The sequence below is a fragment of the Juglans microcarpa x Juglans regia genome, chromosome 2S (genome assembly GCF_004785595.1).
Source record: "Juglans microcarpa x Juglans regia isolate MS1-56 chromosome 2S, Jm3101_v1.0, whole genome shotgun sequence".
In the NCBI taxonomy this organism is placed as follows: Eukaryota; Viridiplantae; Streptophyta; class Magnoliopsida; order Fagales; family Juglandaceae; genus Juglans; species Juglans microcarpa x Juglans regia.
In genome coordinates, this window is record NC_054597.1 from 2172864 (window position 1) to 2196559 (window position 23696).

Here is a 23696-nt window from a genome sequence, read left to right on the forward strand (position 1 = left end):
TATTACGTTGGTGTAATGTCTCGTGAATATTACGGTGAAAATGATGAAAAATAATCATATTTGTTGGTGTAAATTCAAACACACACTCCAATTACTGAATATTAACAATTGTCTTTCTTCCTCTCACAATAAACATGAGGATGACTGTCATTTTATTCCAGTGTTTAATATCTCTCTGGATCTTGTGTTTTAATATTTGGTCGGCCATCCCAGTGGTTTGTATGATATAATAACCTAGGATACACAATTTGTTAATTACTCTTAACCAATGGTCTTCGTGGTGGATAGATCTCGAAAGGGAACCACCAATATGCATTGGTGGGAAGTTGGCATACATGAATGGTCAATGAGACTTTAAGAAAAAATGGTAATAAAGAAGAGAAGAAGAAAGGTTGACGAGCTTTTACTCTGAAGTGGGGTTGTGTTTAGGCCTGCACGTTGGCCCGCCCAATAACCATTTTGAAAGGTTTCGTGCAGAAATTACTTTTTTCTTTTTATTGTATATAGGAGTACAATAAACATCATAATTTTAAGGAGTACAACCATAACATAAGAAATTCATTCATTATTGTTAGAATTTATTTTTAATTCTGCCTACCTGCTGCATGCCATAGTAAGGTAGATAATTGTTATTGGTCTTCTTTTTAACATAATACAGGTTAAATGTGTACAAAAACTAATAAAAAAAATATACAAAAATTATCTAAATTACAAAATATGAACATCAACTGATAGAAGATTAAGGAGCATCCAACGATCAAATTATAGCAGATTCTCATTTCTTCCTCCACATCTGCCATTATGAAAAAGTCAACACTAAATCAATAATAGCACATCAAATAATTCAATTCAATTCCAAATCAATGTTGATTTTAATTACTCCAACTTCAGTGAGAACATTCTAGGTGATGTTTGAATTATACCACTCCGTTGAGTTTGTAATGTGTTAGAGATTCCTCATAATAAAAGTAGTTTACAAGACAAACATCTTCCATGGCTCGCAGGATATTCTATTTGTTGTGATTAAAAACCAATAATAGATTCAAGTGTCTAGGAGAATAAAAATCTGGTTAGCAGTAAACAATTTTTTGTCCAGCACATTGACATAACTCAATTATGAAAAGGATTTTTGCAGCATTAAAAATCCAGTTAATGATGACAAAGTTATGCTCAAGTCTAAGAATTGTTGGACAAGGAAGGTTATGATCTGCAACATATTACTTGGTGCTTTGAAACATCATTCCATATAAAAGCAAGAGCTCAGCGCAAAAGATGTATAAAAAAAGGGTAAAAACACCACCTAGAAGAAAAAAATAGAACATTGAATCTTTACATGGCACTAAGAAAGATGAATAGTGCATTGTGAGCCCAATAATACATTTTCAAAAAATATATATTTATATAAAGTTTACACAGAATTAAGGCATACATAATAAACAACTCCAAATCTCACAAACATTCTAACCATTACATCAGCAATGAGTGAAAGAATATTAACTCCAAAACCAGAAACTCTTTTTTCGATAGGTAATCAGAAGTTTTATTTATAATAATAGGCATAACCAAGTACACAAGACATATACATGAATAATATCTAATAAGGAGACTCAAAAATCAGAAATAATCTATTGTAGAATCAGGAGCACCCCTAACTGATACAGCATACACATTTCAATGGCCAAGACTGTCTTGATAAAAAAAATAAAAAAAATAAAAAAAATAAAAAAACTTATAAACCATCCCTTTCCCTTTAGAAATTATGTTCAGATTGTGTTGTTCTAGTCAAATTATTGCTCCATCAGTTGACCAGAGAAAAACTACATGGCCATAAATAATTCAAAACGTGCTTTGGGTTGTCGTTATTGCAATATTGAGAGTGGTTCCAAGTCACATATCTTCCCACTTAAGATTTTGGGGTTGTCGGATACAACTTGTGTTGCATGTCATGGAAAAGCCACCTCGTTCTTCATCTAATGTTTGTATATCGCACCATGCTATGCTGCCCTCCAAACGTGTTCCTGAATTTGCCCCTCTGACATGACACATGACCTCACCATGAAAGGGGGCAAATACAAAGGCACATTTGAGGAGACAAGCCAGCATTTTCCATATATATGTACAAAAATAGATGGTCGCACATGAAAAGACACCCATTTTCATCAATTATGTTTAGCGATACTTGTTGAAGAAGTATAGTAAAAAATGATACCAAGTTTTGTTTTTCTCGATCTTAACTCATCATCGTAAGCTACAATAGGTGTGGAGAGAAGATGTAAAATTATCAACTCGTGTGTTAATGGCCACGATGATGTTTATCCGTGTCTTTCATGAATAATGTTGACGATCAGATTCCCTCCGATACATAAAAGATCTACTTTAGATATTGAAAAATACTTCATTACTATTTATTATTTTTTTATCTAATTTTTACTACTATTTACTATTATTTAATATTTTATTATTATTTTTTCATTATTATTTACAGAATATCTCACTATTCAAACACACCTTAACTTCTCCTATAAAAAGAATAGACAAAGATACTTTTGTAATTTAGGAAACTTCATGGGACACAAACATAAATTTTCAATTGTTTTTTTCGTCCTTACTTGATTTTATTATTATTATTATTATTTGGTATTTCATGATTCATCGTCCCTCTTCCTCTCTTCTTCTCTCTCTCTCTCTCTCTCTCTAAAATCCTGTTCGCTATTCACAGCTCCAAACCCCAACCGGCCCCAAACTTCGCTGTCGTTAAACCTCTCTCTCTCTCTCGCATATTTTGCCGTCCTTCAAATCTCCCACGCACCGAACTTCTCATAAACCCCCTCCCTCGATCATCTCGTTATTACGATCCTGCCCCCTCTCCTCTGCAATTACTTTCATCTTTCAGAAATGCCTTCCCTTGGGCGCCTTATGACCTTCTCATGCTATATTCGATTCTTCGGTATCAATCTCTAATCGGGAGAAGCTGGATGAGGCACTGGCTTCTCATTTCTTCTAGAGTATTCCGTAAGTTTTCTATGCTTATTCATAAAAAAAAAGTTTTCTAGGCTTGCGTTTTTATTCTTCTTTTTAATTTTTTAAACATGAGTATTATTGTGTATTCTAATCCTTACGGTCTCTGATACCTCCAAAATTTCTAGTTCCATATGTTTACACGACATGCTTATTATGTATCTGCGAAAACCTAGTGGTTTAGGTCCTGCAGGAGCTTAATTTGATAGTGTTTATTCACAAATATAGTTCCAGTTATTGTTTTTCCGTTTTAAAATTCGGTTCTGCTTACCGATCAAAAAAAAAAAAATTCGGTTCTGCTTGTTTAGTTTTGTTGTCTTGTAGATTTTCATGGCGTTATTTCTTTTGCGATGAGGTTTTGATAGTATAGGTTGTAAGCCTGGGAGATTTTCATGAATTTCTTCATATATTCATTGGTGAGGTATGGTGTATTTATACACATACAAGAGAGAATCAAATCTGTTACAAAAGGCAGAGGTATTGCCGACAATAAACAAAATCTAACTCTAGAGTATTCTGAGCCTATTTACAGTAAATGAATAAATGATTAAGTGACAAAATGTTATATGCTAATACGCCCCCTCGAGTCCAGTAGGGTGTCAACTACATTGAGACTTGAACGAAAAGAAAAGAATTTATCAGAGACTAATGGCTTAGTAAACACATCAGCCAGTTGCTCCTTGGAGCTTCAAAAAGAAACTTTCAGAGTTTGTGTAGCAACTCTATCACGGACAAAGTGATAGTCGATGTCCATGTGCTTGGTCCGTGAATGGTAAACTGGATTGGCGGTAAGGTACATAGCTCCTAAGTTGTCACACCAAAGTGTAGGAGCTGTAGACAAGGAGATCTCCAACTCTTTCAGCATGGATTGTAGCCATATAAGCTCGGCTGCAGTGGATGAAAGTGACTTGTATCCGGCTTCCGTGCTAGATCTTGCTACAGTCTTTTGTTTCTTGGAGCTCCAAGAGATTAGATGAGTGCCCAGAAAAACAGCAAAGCCTCCTGTGGAGCGTCTGTCATCAGGGCACCCTGCCCAATCTGCATCCGTGTAGGCTTGAAGAGAGACACAAGATTGAGATTTAAAAAACAAACCATAATTAAGAGTGGACTTAAGGTACCGAAGAATTCTCTTGACAATAGTCCAGTGAGGGACTTCGGGACAATGCATAAACTGACAAACCTCATTGACTGCAAAGGCTATGTCAGGTCGTGCGAGAGATAAGTATTGTAAGCCTCCTATAATACTACGAAACAGTGTACTGTCCTCAAACTCTGGTGAGTCATATTGAGACAGTTTAATTGAGGATGCCATCGGTGAGGTCGCAGATTTTGAGTGAAGCATATTGCTTCGTAGCAATAGATCCTTGATATATTTCCTTTGAGATAAAAATAGTCCAAAACTAGAATAATCAACTTCAAGCCCAAGAAAGTAGGATAAACAACCAAGATCTTTAACAGGGAAAGCTTGAGACAAAGCGCTAATCATAGAGTCAATGGCACTTGGTTTTGATGAGGTAACCACAATATCGTCAACATAGATGAGCATAAACATTTTCAAGTCACCATGATTCAGTATAAACAGATAAGGATCAGTTTGAGATGCTGAAAAACCATAACTAAGCAGCCAGGTACTAAGCTGTGTTGAGGCCATCGATGGCCTTGTGCAGTTTGCATACAAAATTAGGATTTTTTTAATCAATGAACCCTTGGGGCTGTTGCATGTAAACTGTGTCATGTACATCACTGTGTAAAAAAACATTTTGAATAGCTAGCTGGCGTAGAGGCCAGCCATTCGTAATAGCAAGTGAAATTATCAAACAAATAGTTGTGGATTTCACAACAGGACTGAAGGTATCATGAAAATCTAGGCCATTCTGTTGATGGTAGCCTTTGGCTACCAATCGGGCTTTTCTTCTTTCGAAGGAGCCGTCTGAGTGACACTTAGTTTTAAACACCCATCTACACTCTAGAATATTAAAAGAGGGATCAAGGGGTACCAAACTCCATGTATTGTTACTGACGAGGGCATGATGCTCATGGGCCATGGTGGCTCGCCATTCTGGGAACTTGCTCGCGACCAAGAAACTGGAGGTCCGGTACATCTGCAACAGTAAGAAAACAATTTCGCTGCCATGGGTAAGGGATCGTTCCATCCCAATAGATGTGAGGGCGAGAAGAATTAGTTTGAGTCCAAGTTATTACAGGGGAACGAAGGGGACAAAGAACCATCGATGTAGTGGAAGGAAGTGTAGAAGGGAGAGAAGGAGAAGACGAAGAGCTTTCTGGAGATGGAAGGATCGATGGATTTGGGAGCGGTTGAGGTTGATTGTGAAAATTAGGGTTAGGTGAAAGTGATGAAGTATCGGGAGACATGGGTGAAATGGGGGCCGAACTTGGGCCAGGGCCTAAAATGGATGGAGACAATAAAGGAAGGACCGTGTGTGTGGAAGTATTGGGTAATGTAGGTGGGCTTGAGAAACTGGGCTCCTGGTGAGAGTAAGGAAAGGATGTCTCATGGAATGTAACGTCTCGTGAGATGTAAATGCGGTGAGAGCTTGGGTCAAAACATTTATAGCGTTTGTGAGAGGTACTGTAGCCCAAGAAAACACATGGTGTTGACCGAAACATTAATTTGTTGGGAAAACCTTCAAATCGGTCGGGTGTGTATTTTGCTTTTACACCCACCAATGAAAACCCAACACGTAGTATATCCAAGGTAATTACGGAGGGTCGGCATATGAAGTAACCCTCTCCCTTTTCCCTTCTCCCCTCTCTCTCTCTTTCCTCTTCCCCCCCCCCCCCCCTCGGGGAAGCCCTTCTTCTCCCCTGAAGTGATTTTTTTCTTCTCTCCCAAAGCCCTTCTTCTCCCTTGAAATCATTTTCGTCTCAACATCTCTCCGATTCAAAGGCCATCTTCTCCCCTGAAGCCTTTTTCTCTCTGATTCAAAGCCCTTCTTCTCTAATTCGAAAACCTATTAGACCCATCTTCATTGTTGCAGGTAGTAGCAGAAGGCCTTCTCTGAGCCGTATTTGCTTCCCCATCCTTGGCGTAACCAACATACCCTATTGCCCATCACTTGTCCTTGCTTAGTTGACCAACCCCGAAAACATACTTTCATTCTTAACATAAAGCTTTTTGTACCATGAGCATGCCGATCTATATATTAGACTAACGTCAAAAGTGTAAGAATTATTTTATTTGCCAAAAACCAGTATATGTATAAGACAAGCAGTGAAGGGGTCCAAAATATCAATTTAGACAGTATATTGATGAGGGAGAGAGCAGGTCACGGGGTGGGGGGAGGGAGAGAAAGATGGAGAGAAAAAGAGAGCAACGGAGGATGGGGGAAGAGCAGAGTAAAAGAAAAATCATCACATGTGTATGAGTCTATATTGTAATTTGCTGCATCTCCTACGTGGCAGCTTGTGATTTGCTGGTGTGAATTGAAGCAAATCACCCGACCAAGTTGCTCTCTAATTTGTTTTTGTTATAAGGCCTCAAGTTGGCCAACAGGCAGAATCAAAAACTTTTAAAAAAGTGTAATCAGGGTCTTTTTGGTACCAAAAAATAAGGGGATTTATTTTTAAGAACTTTTGAAGGGAGCATGTTAATTAAATAAACTGCGGTTTCAAAAGCTTCGACCCAAAAATGCTTTGGAAGAGAAGAATGGGCAATGAGTGCAAGACCGGTTTCAACAATATGTCGATACTTGCGTTCAACAAGCCCATTTTGTTGATGAGCATGTGGGCTTGAAAAACGATGTGTAATTCCAAGTGTTTTACAAAATGATGTGAGTGATGTAAATTCACCACCACCATCAGTTTGTAGTGCAAGCAATTTTGAATTAAAAGACGTTCAATGTAAGGTAAAAATTGTGTGAAGACTTGAATAACATCAGATTTTAATTTTAATGGAAAAATACATGTGAAACGGGTAAAGTGGTCCACAAAGGATATATAATATTTGAACCCATTTTTGGAGATTACAGGAGATGGGCCCCAAAGGTCCGCACTAACAATTTCTAAAGGCCTTTTATATTGGGCCGAGCTCAAGGAATACGGAAGCCTATGGGCCTTTGCAAGGGGGCACGCTGAACATTGAAATGTATCTTCTCCTCTGCGGGATGAGGGCAAGCACTTAGTGTGCAGAATTTTAGACACGAGATCAAGGGAAGCATGCCCAAGTCGTCTGGGCCACTATGAGATGGAGGTTTTCTCTCCTAGATGAGCTGAAGCAGAGGTCTTTTTATTGAAGGAAAAGCATAAAGACCGTTACACGCTGGTCCGGTGAGGAGGGACCTCCCCATCCGAGTGTCCTTCACACAAAAATGGTTTGCATGAAATTCAAAGAAACAGAGATTATCTTTGCAGAATTGAAGCACAGAAACATGGTTCTTGGAGATATGAGGAACATGAAGCAATTTATGTAAAAGAAAAGAGGAAGAGTTAGAGAGAAAAGTAGAGTCACCGATGTGTTCAATCGGGAGACACGATCCATCACCCTCGCGAATGCCTTCAGTACCATTGTAGTGCTCACTAGACAAATTGAGGTTAGAGAAGTCATTGGTGATATGGTGGGTCACGGCAGAATCAAGGTACCAAGTGGTATCCGAGTTGTAGTTTTGGTGGTTGGAGGGGGAAGTTTGGGTGGGAGAACTAGATGTATAGTTGGCTGAGAAGTAAGGGGAGCTTGCATTTGGTATGAGTGGTTGAACCTTTGCCGACATTGAAGAGCAACATGCCCTAATTTTTTACAAACTTGGCAAGTGGGCGGGCACCACCAAGTGTTTGATGAGTGTTCCCAGAGAAGTTGGGTGTGTAATGACCACCACGGCTCGAGCAGTTTCCTTGACCTCTACCATGTCTACCTCTAGAGGAAGAGCTACCTCTCTGGTATCGGCCTCCAGGAGAACCATGAGAACTAAAGTTGGCCGAGGGCTCAATAGTCTGTTTAGAGGTGTGAGCAAGTCTGCTCTCATGGATGAGAAGCATCTGGTATAGTTCATGGGAGGAAATGGGGTTAGAACGGGTGATCATAGACGTGACAAAGGATTCATAGAGATGACCTAACCCAGTGAGTAGGTACGTGACTAGCTCTTTGTCTGGTAGAGGATTACCTGTGGAGGCAAGGGTATCGGCTATGGACCTGACCTTACCGAAATACTCAGTGATGGTCTGCTCACCACGAGATAGATTGGTCAACTGAAAACGAAGCTGAAAATCTTTTGCCTATGAATAAGAGGCAAACATGGAGGAAATGGAATTCCAGAGAGAGCAAGATGTAGAGGCTGATAAAACATGACCTATGACAGAATCGGAAAGGGATGAGAATAGAACACTGAGAACCAGTTGATCTGTTCTCATCCAAGTGTTATAATCTGGACTGATTTTAGGTATTTCATTGTTAGCAGCAGGAAGAAATTTTGCTAGACAGGGTAAGGTGCCATTCACCTAGCAGTAGAGATCTTGGCCTCTAAGGTAAGCTGATATTTGCATCTTCCATAATAAATAATTCTCAGTAGTAAGTTTAAGGGTGACTACATGTGAGAAAGAAGAGATGAGGGAAGCAGAAGGAGAAGGAAGTGAGGCCATGGATCACGAGACTGCTAGTCGAGCAACTCTGATATCATGTAAGCCTTGGAGATTTTCATGAATTCCTTCATATATTCATTGGTGAGGTATGGTGTATTTATACACATAAAAGAGAGAATCAAATCTGTTACAAAAGGCAGGGGTATTACCGACAATAAACAAAACCTAACTCTAGAGTATTCTGAGCCTATTTACAGTGAATGAATAAATGATTAAGTGACAAATGTTATATGCTAATATAGGTTTTCTTATATTAATGTGGTTTTTTTAGTTCGTCTGCGATTATTATTGAGTTTTTAATGTTGGAGAGGATAAAGTGTAAAATTATCAATAACTACAGAGTGAATTGTTTGTGGCGTAATTTTTGCTGGTATCTGCTAGAGAATTAATCTTGGTTGGCATTATCTTATTCCTAAATGTGATTGGAAAGTTCTTCAAGTTCTTTACTTCTAGCCATCAACCCTAGCACAATGCATGTGACCTTTGGGTTTGAGTCGACAATGTAACCAAGCAAGGATTTTGGATATTGCACGTGAACAGCTTACCTGTCTAAATCCTATCTCTGTGTGTGTGTACATATATGTCTATTTATATGTGGATCTAGGTAAATAGGTTCATAACCCCTAGTTTGTATTTTCCTAGTGTACATATTTCTAGCCATAAAGTCAATTTACTCTTGTTTTCTAGCTTAAATCTTTCTCCATGTTTGTAGGTTCTCTATAGTTGCTGGAACTTGTCCGGGCAATTGAAGTCACGAGATTGCTGCATCTAGTGCTGGATGCTATAAAATAATATTCTGGATATTTCAGAGGTTCCTATGGAGCTGAAAGTCTCATCTCCAAAGCCAGCAAGTCTTTCCCCGTCTGATTGTGTTGGTGATCCTGAGGAGAAGGAAGTCAGTGATGATGATGATGATGATCGAAACCACAAGCATCGTAGGCGGGAGACCCGCTCTCAATCTTTGGAAAGAGATGCTCTGGAACATATGATAACAAGGCCATATAGAAAATACAACAAACATTTCGAATATGGGCATCCTTTCAGGGAAAATGAATCTCCACAAAATCAGAAAGATCTATCTTCAAAGTTTGAAAGAAGACGCCCAGGCTTAATGGCACGCACATCTTTGGATTCAAATCATAGATTTCGGGGAAACCAAATGTTTTCTGGAGCTGGTCCTGGTAGGGGACGAGGCAGGGACTCTGGCTCTTGGAACCAACGTGATTCGAGGTTCAGTTCGGTTGATATTGCTTCTCAATTGGTTCACCAAGGGCCCATTCCTCCAAGCCTGTATAATGGAATGGGGTTGGCAAATGTTTCAAATGCACAGAGTGCATCCTGGAATGCATTTGGATTAATTACAGGACTACCAACTGGTGGTCTGGAAACACTCCATTCCATTGGTTTGCAAGGAACTCTCAGACCACCCATCAATTCTTCAATGAATATTGGCATTCCTCACCAACGCTGCAGAGACTTTGAGGAGCGTGGATTTTGTCTGAGAGGGGACATGTGCCCCATGGAGCATGGTGTTAATAGGATTGTCATTGAAGATGTTCAGGTATGCATATTTGTGACATGCCCTGTTACTGAGCAGTAAGAGATCAATACGTTATTTAGCAATGCACTATGCTCTACATAATGGGGAAATTAAAGTCCCAAGTGTCGTAATCACTAATCAGGCCTCATGACCAACCACTTTATGGGTACAAAATCTTCTATTTCTGCTCAAATTAGACTATATTACAAAGATAAAAAAAATATCCAAATGACACTTTGATTTTTTAAGTTTATCCTCGTCAATAACCTTCTAATCGGTTGTTTAGACCAACTTTGAAGTCTGCTGCATGGATGTCACTTTCATTACTCTTTCTTTTAATTGCCAATATCTGATTCTATTCTAGCTTTTTATGCCAATGCCAATGCCAATTCCTATTTGAATTTTTATTGGCTTATTGGTCCTACCTTGTCTAAAAACTAGCCAGAGAAGACACAGAAACCCATAAACAGGCCTCTTGCTGTTTCTGGTTGCTGTAATCTCAGTATTTCATGATCGTTAGTACATGGATACCTTTTTTTTTATTGGCTGAATTAGTATGTGGATACCTATCCTGCTGGAGATTCCCTTGATGGTGGGCCACACTGGCAGATCACTGATTTCCATATCCTCATGGATCACTTTTGTTGCTTGAAGATCCTTGAGATGAACTAAAGGAAGAGAGATCTTTTTAACTTCCTGGCCATTTGTTGGACGATCGGAAGCCATCGGTGAAATGTTTCAAGGGGAATTATTTTGTAATTAGGATTATCGTATTCATTTGAGTCATCTGTCATCTGTCAACAGTAACTCAGTAAATAAATTATGCACTGCATATGTTGACATCTGCAGTCAGTTGCCATGCTCAGTCTTTTCCTGGGCAACGATCATCTTTTACATTTTAGACCATGTATTTATTTGCAGGGTCTTTCACAGTTTAACCTTCCCGTTTCACTTCCAAGTGTGCACCTACTGGGAACACCTGCTGGAACTGGACCTTTACCATCAGTAAGTGCTTCTTCAACCACTTTGATGAACAGCAAAGGATTCCATAGCAAAAGTAGCAGGCCTGGATTGGTCGAGGATGGTTTGGGGTTTAATGGTGCATTTTCTGGTTCTGGTTGTGCGGGTGGAGCTGATTTGTATGATCCTGATCAACCCCTGTGGAATAACAATTGCACCGAAACATCAAATGGGCTGCATACTCTACAATCACCAAAGAATAATGAAACTGACTCTGTGTTGAATGATGATCCCTCTGATAGGCGCAATGGCAGGTCGTGTGACAGTGCTGATAATGAGTGTCTTCATAAAAGCCCTGGAACTGCTGTTGCCTCACAGGGTACCAGTTTGTCTGTTTGGGGTAGAATCGGTAGTTCAAAGAACAGATTAGATGTAAAGGCAAAAATTGACTCTATGGTGAGTTCCTCTGATTATTTTGAGAATGAAGCTAATGAAGATAAAGGGGCCTTGGCCAGTGTTCAAAACACTTCCCACCAAGGAAAACAGATCATTGCGGAGGTTATGGGCTCAAAAGCTATGGCATTATCTCCAAAGACACCGAGTGATAGTACACGTAACATGCGGAAGCCTTCTCAAAAGGCACTGCGTACTCTATTTGTCAATGGCATTCCCCAGAAAAACAATAAAAGGGAAGCTCTTCTTTCTCATTTTCAAAAATTTGGAGAAATTGTTGATATTTATATTCCAGCAAATAGTGAAAGAGCTTTTGTCCAATTCTCAAGTAGAGAAGCGGCAGAAGCTGCTCTTCAGGCACCTGATGCTGTAATGGGTAACCGCTTTATCAAGCTGTGGTGGGCTAATCGTGATAGCATTCCTGATTATGGCTTAAGCAGCGGCAGTAGTGTATCTGTAACTCCACGTGGTACAACAGCTGCTTCAGTTCCATCTTATCCTTCCCTTGCTAGCAAAGGGAAAGATATTAATCAATCTGGTGTTTCAAAGAGTAGTGTTCTCCATAGTTCTGATGCCTCTATACCTGTCTCTGATCATCCTAAGCCTGTCGTCTCAGATGGTCCTAAGGTTCCACCTTTGCAAAAGAAGCTAGTGAGTTTAGAGCAGTTAAAAGAGGAGCTCCGCAAGAAACAAGAATTGCTGGACCAGAAGCGGAATGACTTTCGACGCCAGTTACAAAAACTTGAGAAACAAGTAAAGTCATATGTCCTAACCTTTTTGAATTTCATGTCCAGTTATACATTTCATTTATGTCACATGTTCAATGCGGAGCCTGTTACCCTGTGACTTTCATGAGCCAATATCTGATAATCTAAGTTCGGTATCTTTCAGGTGCTGGTGCTGCCCTGCATATAACAAGCCAAGTGTGCATAGAACTTTTTCTATTTTTTGTTACACTAAGGAACACATTACAGTACTTTTTCTGCTTAGACAGTCTTCAAATGGTTTCATGAGCTGTATCTTTCCCATGATAACACTAAAATGGTGGAGAGAGAGATGTAGATTAGGTCACATTAATAAGTTATCTGTTCTTCCACACCCTACATTGAGATTGAAAAGTTATTAATAACAGGCTCTTTTATAATGTTCATTCTTTGTCTCGACTATTCTCAAAATTTGATCTCTTGCAGACTACAGGACTTAAGGGCGAGGTAGATTCCGAACAAGCTGCCAAGAGACCTAAAGTGGAAATAGTGGCTGATATTGCTAAAACTGCTACTCCAAGGTCCACAGCTGATCCTGGTTCTGTGTTGGCATCTCCACGTGCTGAGATTGTGGGGGATTGGAACAAGCCAGTTGATAACGTTGTGTCCAATAGTCCCAAAACAAGTTCAATCCCGGTGCTGCAGGAACCCATGAGTTTAAAGCAGCCAGTTCGTCCAGTTGGACCAGTAGGGACTCCTTTTCTAACAAACAGATATAAATTGGACAACCGTCCTACTGCATTTAGAATTCTTCCACCTTTGCCAGCCGGGCTTGCGAGTGTAAGTCTCTCTCTCTTCTTCTGTGCGTGTGGCTGATTAATAACATTTATTGAGGAAAGGCAGAAGGGGCAGTCCCAATTTACAATGAATTATATGGTATTTTTAATATTCTTATACAGGAAGAGAACTGGTCTAGGGTAATTGGGTACATTCTTGCACAATGCTTCATGAATAAGGTTCTACTTACTAGTTTATGCAACTCATGAGCTTTCTAGATTTTGTTTTATAAAGAATACGAATTTCATTAAAAAGCCCATTAGGTGCATTCCTTGTATAAGCTTTCTAGATGTTAAATAATGAAACCATTGGAAGTGGCAAGGAAGGGCCTTTTTAATCAATGTTTTAGAAGGTAAATAATGTGCGAGACGAGGCCTTCAGACCGCATTTTTAAATCACATATGAAGCTGCATATTCCCTCCCATTGCAAAACAAATATATGCTATAACAGCTGGAGAATAATGCTTTAATCAAACGTATGTCATTACTGAAGGGAAGATCATCAAATGCAGGCCTCACGAAGTGGGTAAACTAAAACACCCCACCCACAAGAGTTTAACCTAAAATAAGGGGAGTTTGGCTCTGGAGGCAACGTACCCCATTTGAAACATACCTTCTGCTAAAATAACTGTCATGTAATTTCTTTATAATTTTTATTTTTTGAAATTGCCTTTAGCACGCATGTAGGGACTGAAATTTTGCACTTACTACAGCATGATATACTATCTATTTGCATGCCCTTCTTGCTTTTGCTTTTGGTGTCTTCCCCTTTAGTAACTCATTATTAAATGTTGTGGGGTCAGTTTTTTATGGTATTTGTCAGTGTACTCGATGAAAGATTAGCTGATGTCCTTACCTTCTCTTCTTCTCTTCTAGGATGCTGTTTTGAAGGAACACTTTTCATCATATGGCGATATTTCTAATTTGGAGCTAGAAGATCAGCAAGCTGGTGAGTCTGAGGCATCAAAAAATTGCTCGGGTCGTATAACTTTCACCACACGCCGATCAGCGGAGAGAGCATTTGGTGAAGGTAAATGCTGGCAAGGCCACACTTTAGAATTCATGTGGCTGACGTCTAGTAATTCTGCTGGGGGCAGAGAAAATTCTCCCTCCATTCATAAGGGGCATTCAGATGGTCAAACTCCGGAAAAAATAGAAGGTATCACTCCTGAGGAAGTTTCTGCATCAGAAAATGGAGAGCCTGAAAATTCGGGTAGAGAAAGCGGTGTTGAGCGAGGGGAATTGGGTGACGATGATTCCCAGCCTAGTGCAAGCACAAAGTCCAGTGAGAAAGCGTCACCTGACGGCGATGTCCGTTGAGGATGGATTAATCGGATTTGTACAGTGAGGTAAGATGTTGTTCCAACATTAATCTGTAATTTTCAGGAATGTTGCTGAAACTTGATTTTTCCAATGTTTTCTATTTCATGCATGGGATATGTAGAAAAGGAAATTCTTGATTTTTGACTCCCACCTGAAATATTTGTTGGGATAGTTGAAAGGCGAAACTTGTAGTCTTTCAGCTTTTAGAGATATGTCTAGTAGTAGTAACAAAGGATTAATGTTTAAAATTCTACTGAAAATTAATCAAACGTTTACATAACAGGGATTTGGGATCTGATTCTCAATTCGGTTGTGGTTAAATTTTGTACTGGAGACTGGAGTTGATGCACTGTAGTCTTGTTCCATTTGCACAGATTTTACCATGTTCATGACATTGTCCATCTTCAGTGATATCACATGCAAAATTTCCCAATTTTTCTTCGACTTTGCATATGCCTTAAACAGCGCTTGAGCGAGAGCGACAGAGTAATTGAAAGCACGTCAGGGATTTAAAATAACATAATTTAATTTTTCTGCCAATGCAAACATACATAGAAAAACATTAATTTCAAGTTCATAAAAAAAAAAAGAAAAAGAAAAGGAAAACATTAATTTCAAGCGTTCCCCAGCCCAATGCCAAACTCATCACTTTTTTATTTTTTTATTTTTATTTTTAATTTGATTTGATTTTCGCGGAGGGATAGTCCTTCAAAGTTGAAACCTCTAGCCTGCCTTTCACGTCCTCCTTCCCTCTTGGGCCTTACTCTGGATGTCTTGGCCCGTTTCCTTAGTCTTCTGGCCCACATAAGCTGTCATGTCTTGCTTGCGCCTCTTTGCCTGGTCCATCTCCTGCGGGAGGGATCTGCTGGCCTGTCGGAGGTAATTGAAGACCCGGGATAGCGATGCTAGCCCTGTCAACCCCAAAGCTCCCGAGCTAAAAAACCCAGCGATAGCGAGGCCCATAACAATCGCGGCCGGAACAAGCACAGGGCTGCAGATGATAAAAAGTGGGGTGGTGATAGCAAGCCCAATGACACTGCCGATGAGCGTCAAACCAGCAAGTGCAAGCAAAGTGCCGCCCACGAGAAGGCCACCAAGGACTGCTATGACTTTTACCGCCGATGGGCCTCTTTGGGACTTTGGACCACCGTTATAGTGGCGTTGCGGGAATTGGAGCTGTTGTGGACGGTCAGCCATTCACGACGATTGGATCTTCCGCAGAGGTTTAAAAATATAAAAAGAACAAGATACAATATATATATATATAAGAGGAGAAAGTTGGCGGGTGGTATTATATAAAGGGGTGGAGGCTGTAAGGCATCGACACGTACATGTGAGATGGTGAGCACTGAGGCGCAAGGGCTTTGCATGAGAAACAAGTTTCAGGGTGGCACTTGATCAAAAGGGGGTTAAAAAATAAGGGAGGTGGCCTCTTTGTCCAGAACGTACGTGTTGCCACCATTTTTGTTTCTGTTTTGCAAGCTGATGGATGTGCTGTAGTACTACTGCTTAAGGTTGCATTTGGGCAGTTATTGTGATTCCACATATGATAAGGATAAGGGTAGGTGGTGAATGAGATCTCATATTGCTTGAAAAGAAGAAAAGTTATTACAGCATTTTATAAGGTTTCAATGGGGCTCCAATTGTATTATTGACTAGTCATTTTAAAGTATAGGTCATATGGTTTGGGCCACTTCTATTGGAGTGTTACAAATGGTATCATAACCTATCCCAACCAGAAATGTGAGATTTGAGCTGTACCACCTACAACAGACAAGTCCGACGAGGACGTCTGAAATTTAAGGGGAAAGATTGTGATATCCCATATGATAAAGATAGTGATAGGTGGTTAATGAGATTCCACATTGATTGGGAAGGAAAAGTTTTTGCTCTTTATAAGATTCTAATGGGGTTTCAATTATATTATTGATTAGTTTTTTTTTAGTATAGGCTATGTGATTTAGGCCTTCTATTAGAGAGTTACAATTTCAGATAATATGTAAATAGTAGTGAAAAAATAATGATAAAATATTAAATAATAATGAATAATAATAAAATAAATAAATAAAAATAATAATAAAATAATAAATAGTGGTGAATTATTCCTATCTAAACTAGCCTAAGAGTAGCGTTGGGGGAGATAAGAGTACAGACAAACTTAACACGAGGCAGAAGTACTTGGTCAGTTTTGTGCCAGTTGTTAAGTGGGTTTGGACTATCACAGCTACAGTGTATAATATTTGCGTATTTAATTTTAAAAAAATTGATAAATTTAAAATTTATAAAAAAAAAAATTATTTTTTTAATGATAGTCTCTATTTTTTTAATAGAGTATGTGAAGACTGCACAGTACAAGACTGTACATAGCATTTTACAATTACAAAAGCATATAAATATCTGAAAGCTAACTAATTACGTACAATATGTTAGAACACGACTTAAAACTTGCAATACTATGCGGACTGAATCCAACCCCAATAAGCCATTTTTTGGAGGCTAGCTAGCTCTATTATATTTTTCAACCATAGGCTTTCTCAACGAAAGCTTTATCGATCGTACGGAGCTCTTGCCGCGGGATATTTTTTATATAATTTAAGTTTTATTATATCCGATTATTTTTGCGTATTTCTTATACATTTTATTGATATGATTGGTCAAATAAATTATTTTATATTAAAAAATGAGTAATACTACAGATCAACCCCTATAACACGACTGATGCGTAGCACACCTTACGTGTGTATTTTTTTTTAATGCAAAACGCATCACTCAATTCATCTACCTCTCTCTCATCAGCTCTCTCAGCTCGATGGAAAGCCTCACCTGATTCTCTTTAGCTCAGTCCGGTGTCGCCATGAGCTGCCCAGCCTCACCGACACCACTGGCAACTTCTCCTCACGCCGGCAACCAAGCCAGCCTCTACTGATCTCTCTAACGCGCAGCCCTCTCTCTCCCCTACGGTAACCTAACCAAAATGGGTTTCATCTATTTCTCTCCCCTTGCGCTACCATACGCTGCCACCCAGACCATAATACCTCCACCACCTCACACCGGCGATCACTTCTCGCAAACCCAGCCACCACGAACATCCATCTCCCTCTTCGTCGCACACACGCAAGCTACCCATAAATGGTGGGTTTCACACAAGCTCAGGGTCACTGACGGCCCTATCGCGGCCGCGCGTCGATTCTATCCCCACCGAGCACCTCCCTTGACCACCGTGACTCCTCCTTGAGCTCCTTCAAGCCAGCCAAACCCTCCACCTCTCTCTCGCTCTCTCTGTCTCAAATTCGGGCAGTGGGGGTGGGGGGAGGACGGGCGACGGGGGAGGAGAGAGAAGAATTTCAAATATGAAATGTGTGAAATGAGAGGGAAGTGAGTTTTGTTGTGAGGGTATTTTTGTCATTTTACTATGGTGTGTTTTGATGATTCCAAACAGAGACGGATGCCAATATTATTTCTAAAAAAAGTAATTAATCACATTAGTAGAGTGTATAAAGAGTATACAAAAGTGATTGTATATATAATTTTTGTATATAATATAATAAATTAGTACTTAATACACAGATTATGATATATATATGCTTGCATTCTATATGATATATGCTACTTAACAACTGATCATATACAGTACTTAGCGTTATCATAGTATCATGTTTAGTATAAAGAAAATGATTTACTTACAATATTTTATATAATATATTGTATAATAATATGTTAAATGAAGAATAATTTTATAAAATTATGTTATTTTTACAAGATATTTTATAAAAATACTGCTTATTTAAGTAAAATATATTATATAAAATATTGTGGATATATCTTTAATCTTAGTATAATGCTTACTTTTACGAGCCTTTCGCTGAACGTTTTGTGGAATGATATGGCACTGCCATGTTTATCTCGCTTCACGGTCAATTAATGTTCGTTGAGCCAACTACCACATTACGATCAAATGTAGTAGTGACACGTGTCACCAACATTTATTCACGATGACATTGCACTGCACGTGTTACTGTCATTTTTTTTTTTTTCCTTCTTCTAAATAAAAGAGGACCCCAAAAATATTGACAACCAAGAGGAGTACTACTGAATACATAAATAGGAAAGGTTTAGCTTATCCGTTCGAATGAGACCTCCAAGTTTCTTAAGTACCTGCGTGATATTGTGCCATACTCGATCTTGTTTCTGAGTATCGAGTTTCGCCAAATAGTCAGGTGGGGACATTTCCTTCTCGGAAGACATGATGTATGGAATGGTCTCCATCTCTAAAAAATTTCAAGATCTCCTCCCAATATTCTTCAAGGTACCACACTCGACACTCAGCACCACTAACCCACAGAAATGAGTCGGTTTCAACATCCACCCCTTGAAACCTTACTGTCATGTTATTATGCAAAACCTATCACGTCCCATCAAATGTGGTAGTGACACGTGTCATTCACGTAAGCATGATCAACCTAATTAATTTATTCTTGATGACATTGCACTGCACGTGTTACTGTAACGTCATTATGTAAAATACTATTCGATAAAAAGTTGGTGCATATTGCACGACTCTATATTTAAGTGCCTTTATATATATATATATATATATATATATATATATATATATATTCTATATGCGAGACAAAGCTCATGTGAGCCCTTTAAGTCCGGCCGTTGTCGACCACAATGGAGGACCACGCGATCCTTTTCCATGCACGTAAACAGTCATCCCTCAGTTGGCCATGATATCTTGATCAAGTTGTGGGAAAGAAAGAAGAAAGAATGCTCCTGAGTCCCTGATCAAGACCCCCCGATCGCGTCGATCGGCATTTCCAAAATCTTAAACAGTTTGGCCACGTCCAATCAATCAATCAACCAAGATTGTAACTTTTGCAATGAATTAGATCATGCAAAGTCTTGTTCTTCATGTATATCTTTTTCGTCATGATCGAGTTTGATCCTTTTGGGCGGTCGTGTGTGGTCCATGCATGCATATATTATATATATTTGATGGGTTAATGTAGATCGTGATATAATTAGACATGACCGACGACCACGCCCGGCCATGTCTTAATTAGATTAAGACATTCTGAATGTACATTTCTGTTACGCCTAGGCGTATGCAGTGCTCGTACTCCTTTCTGCATGAGAAAGCGGGACATGATCAACAAGTATCTTTCTTTGTCATTATTTCATTTATATTCTCTCTTTCCATCTCCACGTACGTATATATTTATATTCTCAAGGCTACATGAATTATTGCATAGGAAACAGGCTTTGATCTTTTTCCTCTAATTCTAGTCTAGATTTTTTTAAGAGTAATGTTATGTATCAGTCACTATTTATTCTTACATTTCATATCTATAATGTTTTCATAGGATATAAGGGAGCTTTTGAATATGAGTTTGTTTTTATAAGATGTAAAGTGTAGAATAGTGAATAGTAGCTGATAAAAAGAATTTATAAATAAAAATCTTAGACACCATTCTTTTCAAATGATCTGTATATGCAATTAATTATATTACAATTAATTGAAAGTGGACCGTTAATATTTCTCAATATATAACTGATGCAAAGAGGTTAGAACTTAGAGATCATGTCAAGTAATTAAAGATACAAGCTAGAAGACAAAGGTACTTCAACATCATACTTAATTTCAAGGAATCTTTTATTATTATTGTTTTTTATTTTTATTCTTTTGTTTTTTGGCTGGTTCATGAGTATTTGCCCTTAGCACATGGGAGAACAATCCCTTGGTAGGGGTCTACTTATATTGTAGGCATCTCATGTGTAACTTACTGCTTTAGATAATGACAATTTTAGGATGGAGGCTAGGAATTTGAATTACTCAAGCAAAGATTTATTATCATGTAAAATCATGCAGTTCTGAAAAAAGGAGTACTAACAGCTAGAAAAGTCAACAAATTTGCAGTCACTTTTCTTTGCCATTGAATTTCATATTCAAGCAAAGATTTATTATCATGTAAAATCATGCAGTTCTGAAAAAAAGGACTAAAAGAAAAGTCAACAAATTTGCAGTCACTTTTCTTTGCCATTGAATTTCATATGCAGATCAATAGAAGCAGAGCAAGCTGTAAGTAATTAAGCAGCTTGATATGTATATATGTATGCATGGTTGATGCGCGCAGTTGGACAAAAGCTCCAAGAATGTCATAACTAGATCCATGTGTTCCCACTTATATATGACATTCGTGCCGCGATCGAACAAAAAGGTGAAACCCAGTAGCTAGCTAGCTAGCTAGCTGGAGTATGAGATCAAGATGATGCGTTTCCTTTTTCGGCTTTTTACTGTGATTTGAAATAATTTACTTTGCTGATCACCAAGTTATAAATGTAATTACCAGATCAACCTGCATGCACACGGCCTCCTGCCTGCCACTAGTACTACGTACTCTCTGTAATTTAATTATAAGCAGCGAGCTAGCCTCGAACTTAAAATTATTGCGAGAAAAAAGCTCTATATGATTCACGTGTACGTACGAAGTCTATGCTATATATTCAAGATCGGGCGGGCGGGCGGGCGGGCCACCTAATTGTTGTACGTACGTACGTACCCCCATTATATATGATGTCATTGACGTCATCATCAAGAAGTAGTATTTCGTGTTATTTATAAGATAATAAGGGTCATGATCATTTAACCAATTAATTACAAGATCAATATTCTAGACACCTAATTAATTACATGAGGCAGGCCACTAGCTAGGCGGATTCTGCCCTTACGACAAGTGTACTGCTCATGATGCATGCCTTGGGCCGCCATTGATTGTTCGGCTTTAAATATAACCATATATATTGGTAATTAATTAGGTTGGTGGCCACTGATGATCAAGGGGAACCTTGATCTTTATGATCATAAGCTAGCAAGCTATTGGAAAGTACTTGGTTTTGGTTTTTTATATTGATTTATACTAGTCATGCATGCATGTAACCCAGGATATATTAATATTATATATATATATATATATATATATATATATATGAGGGAACTAGAAATTAGAGATCAATTTCATTAATGTACAAGCTGCATGCATGCTGATCCAAACATTTATAATACTCAAGTACTACTCATGACATTATAATGGCATAATGCACCCGGCCAGGATATATAATTAATATATGTAATTAATATATATATATATATTTATATGATCATGATCAGCGGCCTACACGACCAGAATATTCTTGATTGTGCATGATATTTAATTAATTGGCTAGGTTGATTATTTCTGATCAACTAAGGGAAATGCCATTAATACTCCAGTCAGCTCGATCGTCTTGATGACAACATAGCATACCATATTATACAGTGACATATATATAAGACCCTGGCCTATTCCCTACTGATCCCTAGTCTCCAATTCATTTCTCAACAGTCACGGACAAAAGAATGGAATAATTAACCTTGCATATTATTCCCTTCTCCTCCTCTCTCTTGGCTATCCTCACATGAGGGCTGATTATTATTCCATGGAGAAGAATAATACAAACCAGAACTTTGACCATAAGAACCAGCTCCATGACCCATCCTTCTTCCAAACTGGGATGTTGGTGCAGGCATATTCTCGTTGCAGGCATACCGCATCAAGTCTGCATTTGTGGCCTCCAACTCCTTCTGGAGCCGAAGGACATGCCTTTGGAGGACTGAGATGGCACCAACACAGCCATAGACCGGGTCTTTTATCCTTGCCTCGGCTTCATAGGCCAGAGAGTTGACTGCATCCTCTCTTTGATGGGGAAGGACTTCATTGAGGAGCTTACTCACATTGCTTGCGCCAAATATCTTGTGAACATTTGCAAATTTTTGTGGCTCTTCAGGCGGAAAATATGGTGCAAAAATGCAATCTGGCATGCATTTTCTCCTCAAAAACTTGCAGGCAGCACACGGAGAGTTGGAGTAGCTAGAGGAGGCCATATTAAAATATCTTCACTGCCTGGAAAAAAAAACAAAAAAGATCTAAAAATCACCCATCTCATTCATTAACTAGCAGTTTATATATAGAGAGAGAGATCTGCAGAATGGACTGGAATTTGGAGGTCACAATTATAATGTCCCTTTAAGGAACATTATTTATGTTCTCTTTTTTAACTAAGGTAATTAAGAATTAATGCTGCTGCCTTCGTTGAACTGGACAAAAATTTTATTTTTCAATTAAACTTGGTAATTTCTGGGACAGTGGAACTAGGGTTAGTACCAAAAGCAGTCTTTCTTGAATATGAGAGTTACTTTCTGTGAATAATGCTGCATCTTTTGATCAATCTCCACCACCACCCAACACCCCCCCCCCCCCCCCCCCCCCCCCCCCCCCCCCCCCCCCCCCCCCCTCACAAATAATAAAAAGAAGGAATATGACACATGAAGATAGGGATGATTTACTGTGTTAAGATTCTCCTGGATTTGGTCAACAGTTCCTAAATTCAACTGATATACTTGTCCTTTGAAAAACTCTCTCTGCCCCCTTTCCCACAGCCAACCTCCACAAATTCAGCTTCCTGAACTTCATTGAAATTACCTACACTGACCACCTAACATGTTGATATATCCTTGTCTCTCTAGATCTCTTTTCTTTTCTCTCTTTTACTAGTCATTAGATCAGCATGGGATCTCACTAATGTAATTTTAACCTCTTTCCTGCGATTCTATGAAGGTAAACCACTGGAATTCTACCCTGGGTTGATCATCAACTGGAATAAACTTATAAAAATTTAAGAAACATATATTTCATTCGAAAAGAAAGGAAAGTTATTAGGTATAAGAAAAGAAATTCTATATCAAAAAGGCTGCACCCGGTACTTACCCTTTTATCTATGTCGAGTTTTCTCGAGTCGGAAATAATCTCATTACCTTTCACCCCCGGCGCCGTAGGCTCCTTCAAGATCTATTCTGATGAGATTCCCAAGGAAAAAGAAGCTGCAGCCATATAGACAAGAGTTGGAGAACTCCTTGAGTTTTCTATTGAGTGTGAGTTCAGAAAAGACAAATGAAACCCTAGTTGCAGGTCAGATAAAGAGAGTGACTCGCAAATACAGTGATAAAATGAAGACGGAGATCAGAAAGGGAGGCAAAGAGCAATTTCAGTAAGAAGGAACGAGAGGCAAAAGACAAGGGAAATAAATGGGGGGCACAACCCTAGTATAAGAAAAGAAGGATGACTATGTCACTGCCTTTATAATAATGTCAAACACTGTTCAATCGACAGCATATGTTCAAACTTGCCCCCGTCGCAAGTTTTTACTCCTGTTCTCACATATTTCAAAGA

At 38.9% G+C, this 23696-nt stretch overlaps 3 protein-coding genes across 6 annotated transcripts; 1 reads left to right on the forward strand and 2 right to left on the reverse strand.

Annotated features, from left to right (window-relative positions):
* The first annotated feature begins 2661 nt into the window (after positions 1–2661).
* Positions 2662–14709, forward strand: LOC121253146 (zinc finger CCCH domain-containing protein 41-like). The gene is made up of 5 exons (XM_041153083.1): positions 2662–3012; positions 9323–10171; positions 11072–12316; positions 12754–13107; positions 13981–14709. Exons 2-5 carry the CDS (start codon positions 9428–9430, stop codon positions 14422–14424), a joined length of 2787 nt encoding a protein of 928 aa, XP_041009017.1. The 5' UTR covers positions 2662–3012; positions 9323–9427; the 3' UTR covers positions 14425–14709.
* A 399-nt stretch (positions 14710–15108) lies between these two features.
* LOC121253150 (oleosin 16.4 kDa-like) lies at positions 15109–15639 on the reverse strand. 2 transcript variants are annotated; one of them, XM_041153087.1, is made up of 2 exons: positions 15367–15639; positions 15109–15330 (listed from the first exon to the last, which is right to left on the reverse strand). In XM_041153087.1, exons 1-2 carry the CDS (start codon positions 15622–15624, stop codon positions 15163–15165), a joined length of 426 nt encoding a protein of 141 aa, XP_041009021.1. In that variant the 5' UTR covers positions 15625–15639; the 3' UTR covers positions 15109–15162. The 2 variants fall into 2 exon arrangements, with proteins under 2 accessions (XP_041009021.1, XP_041009020.1); XM_041153086.1 differs by having other exon boundaries at positions 15109–15639.
* Positions 15640–21594: 5955 nt separating this feature from the next.
* Positions 21595–23624, reverse strand: LOC121253627 (LOB domain-containing protein 25-like). 3 transcript variants are annotated; one of them, XM_041153616.1, is made up of 2 exons: positions 23282–23624; positions 21595–22370 (listed from the first exon to the last, which is right to left on the reverse strand). In XM_041153616.1, the coding sequence occupies exon 2, from the start codon at positions 22349–22351 to the stop codon at positions 21836–21838; it is 516 nt and encodes a 171-aa protein (XP_041009550.1). In that variant the 5' UTR covers positions 22352–22370; positions 23282–23624; the 3' UTR covers positions 21595–21835. The 3 variants fall into 3 exon arrangements, with proteins under 3 accessions (XP_041009550.1, XP_041009549.1, XP_041009551.1); XM_041153615.1 differs by having other exon boundaries at positions 23235–23620; XM_041153617.1 differs by lacking the exon at positions 23282–23624 and adding an exon at positions 22531–22717 and having other exon boundaries at positions 21595–22464.
* Between the last annotated feature and the right edge of the window lie 72 nt (positions 23625–23696).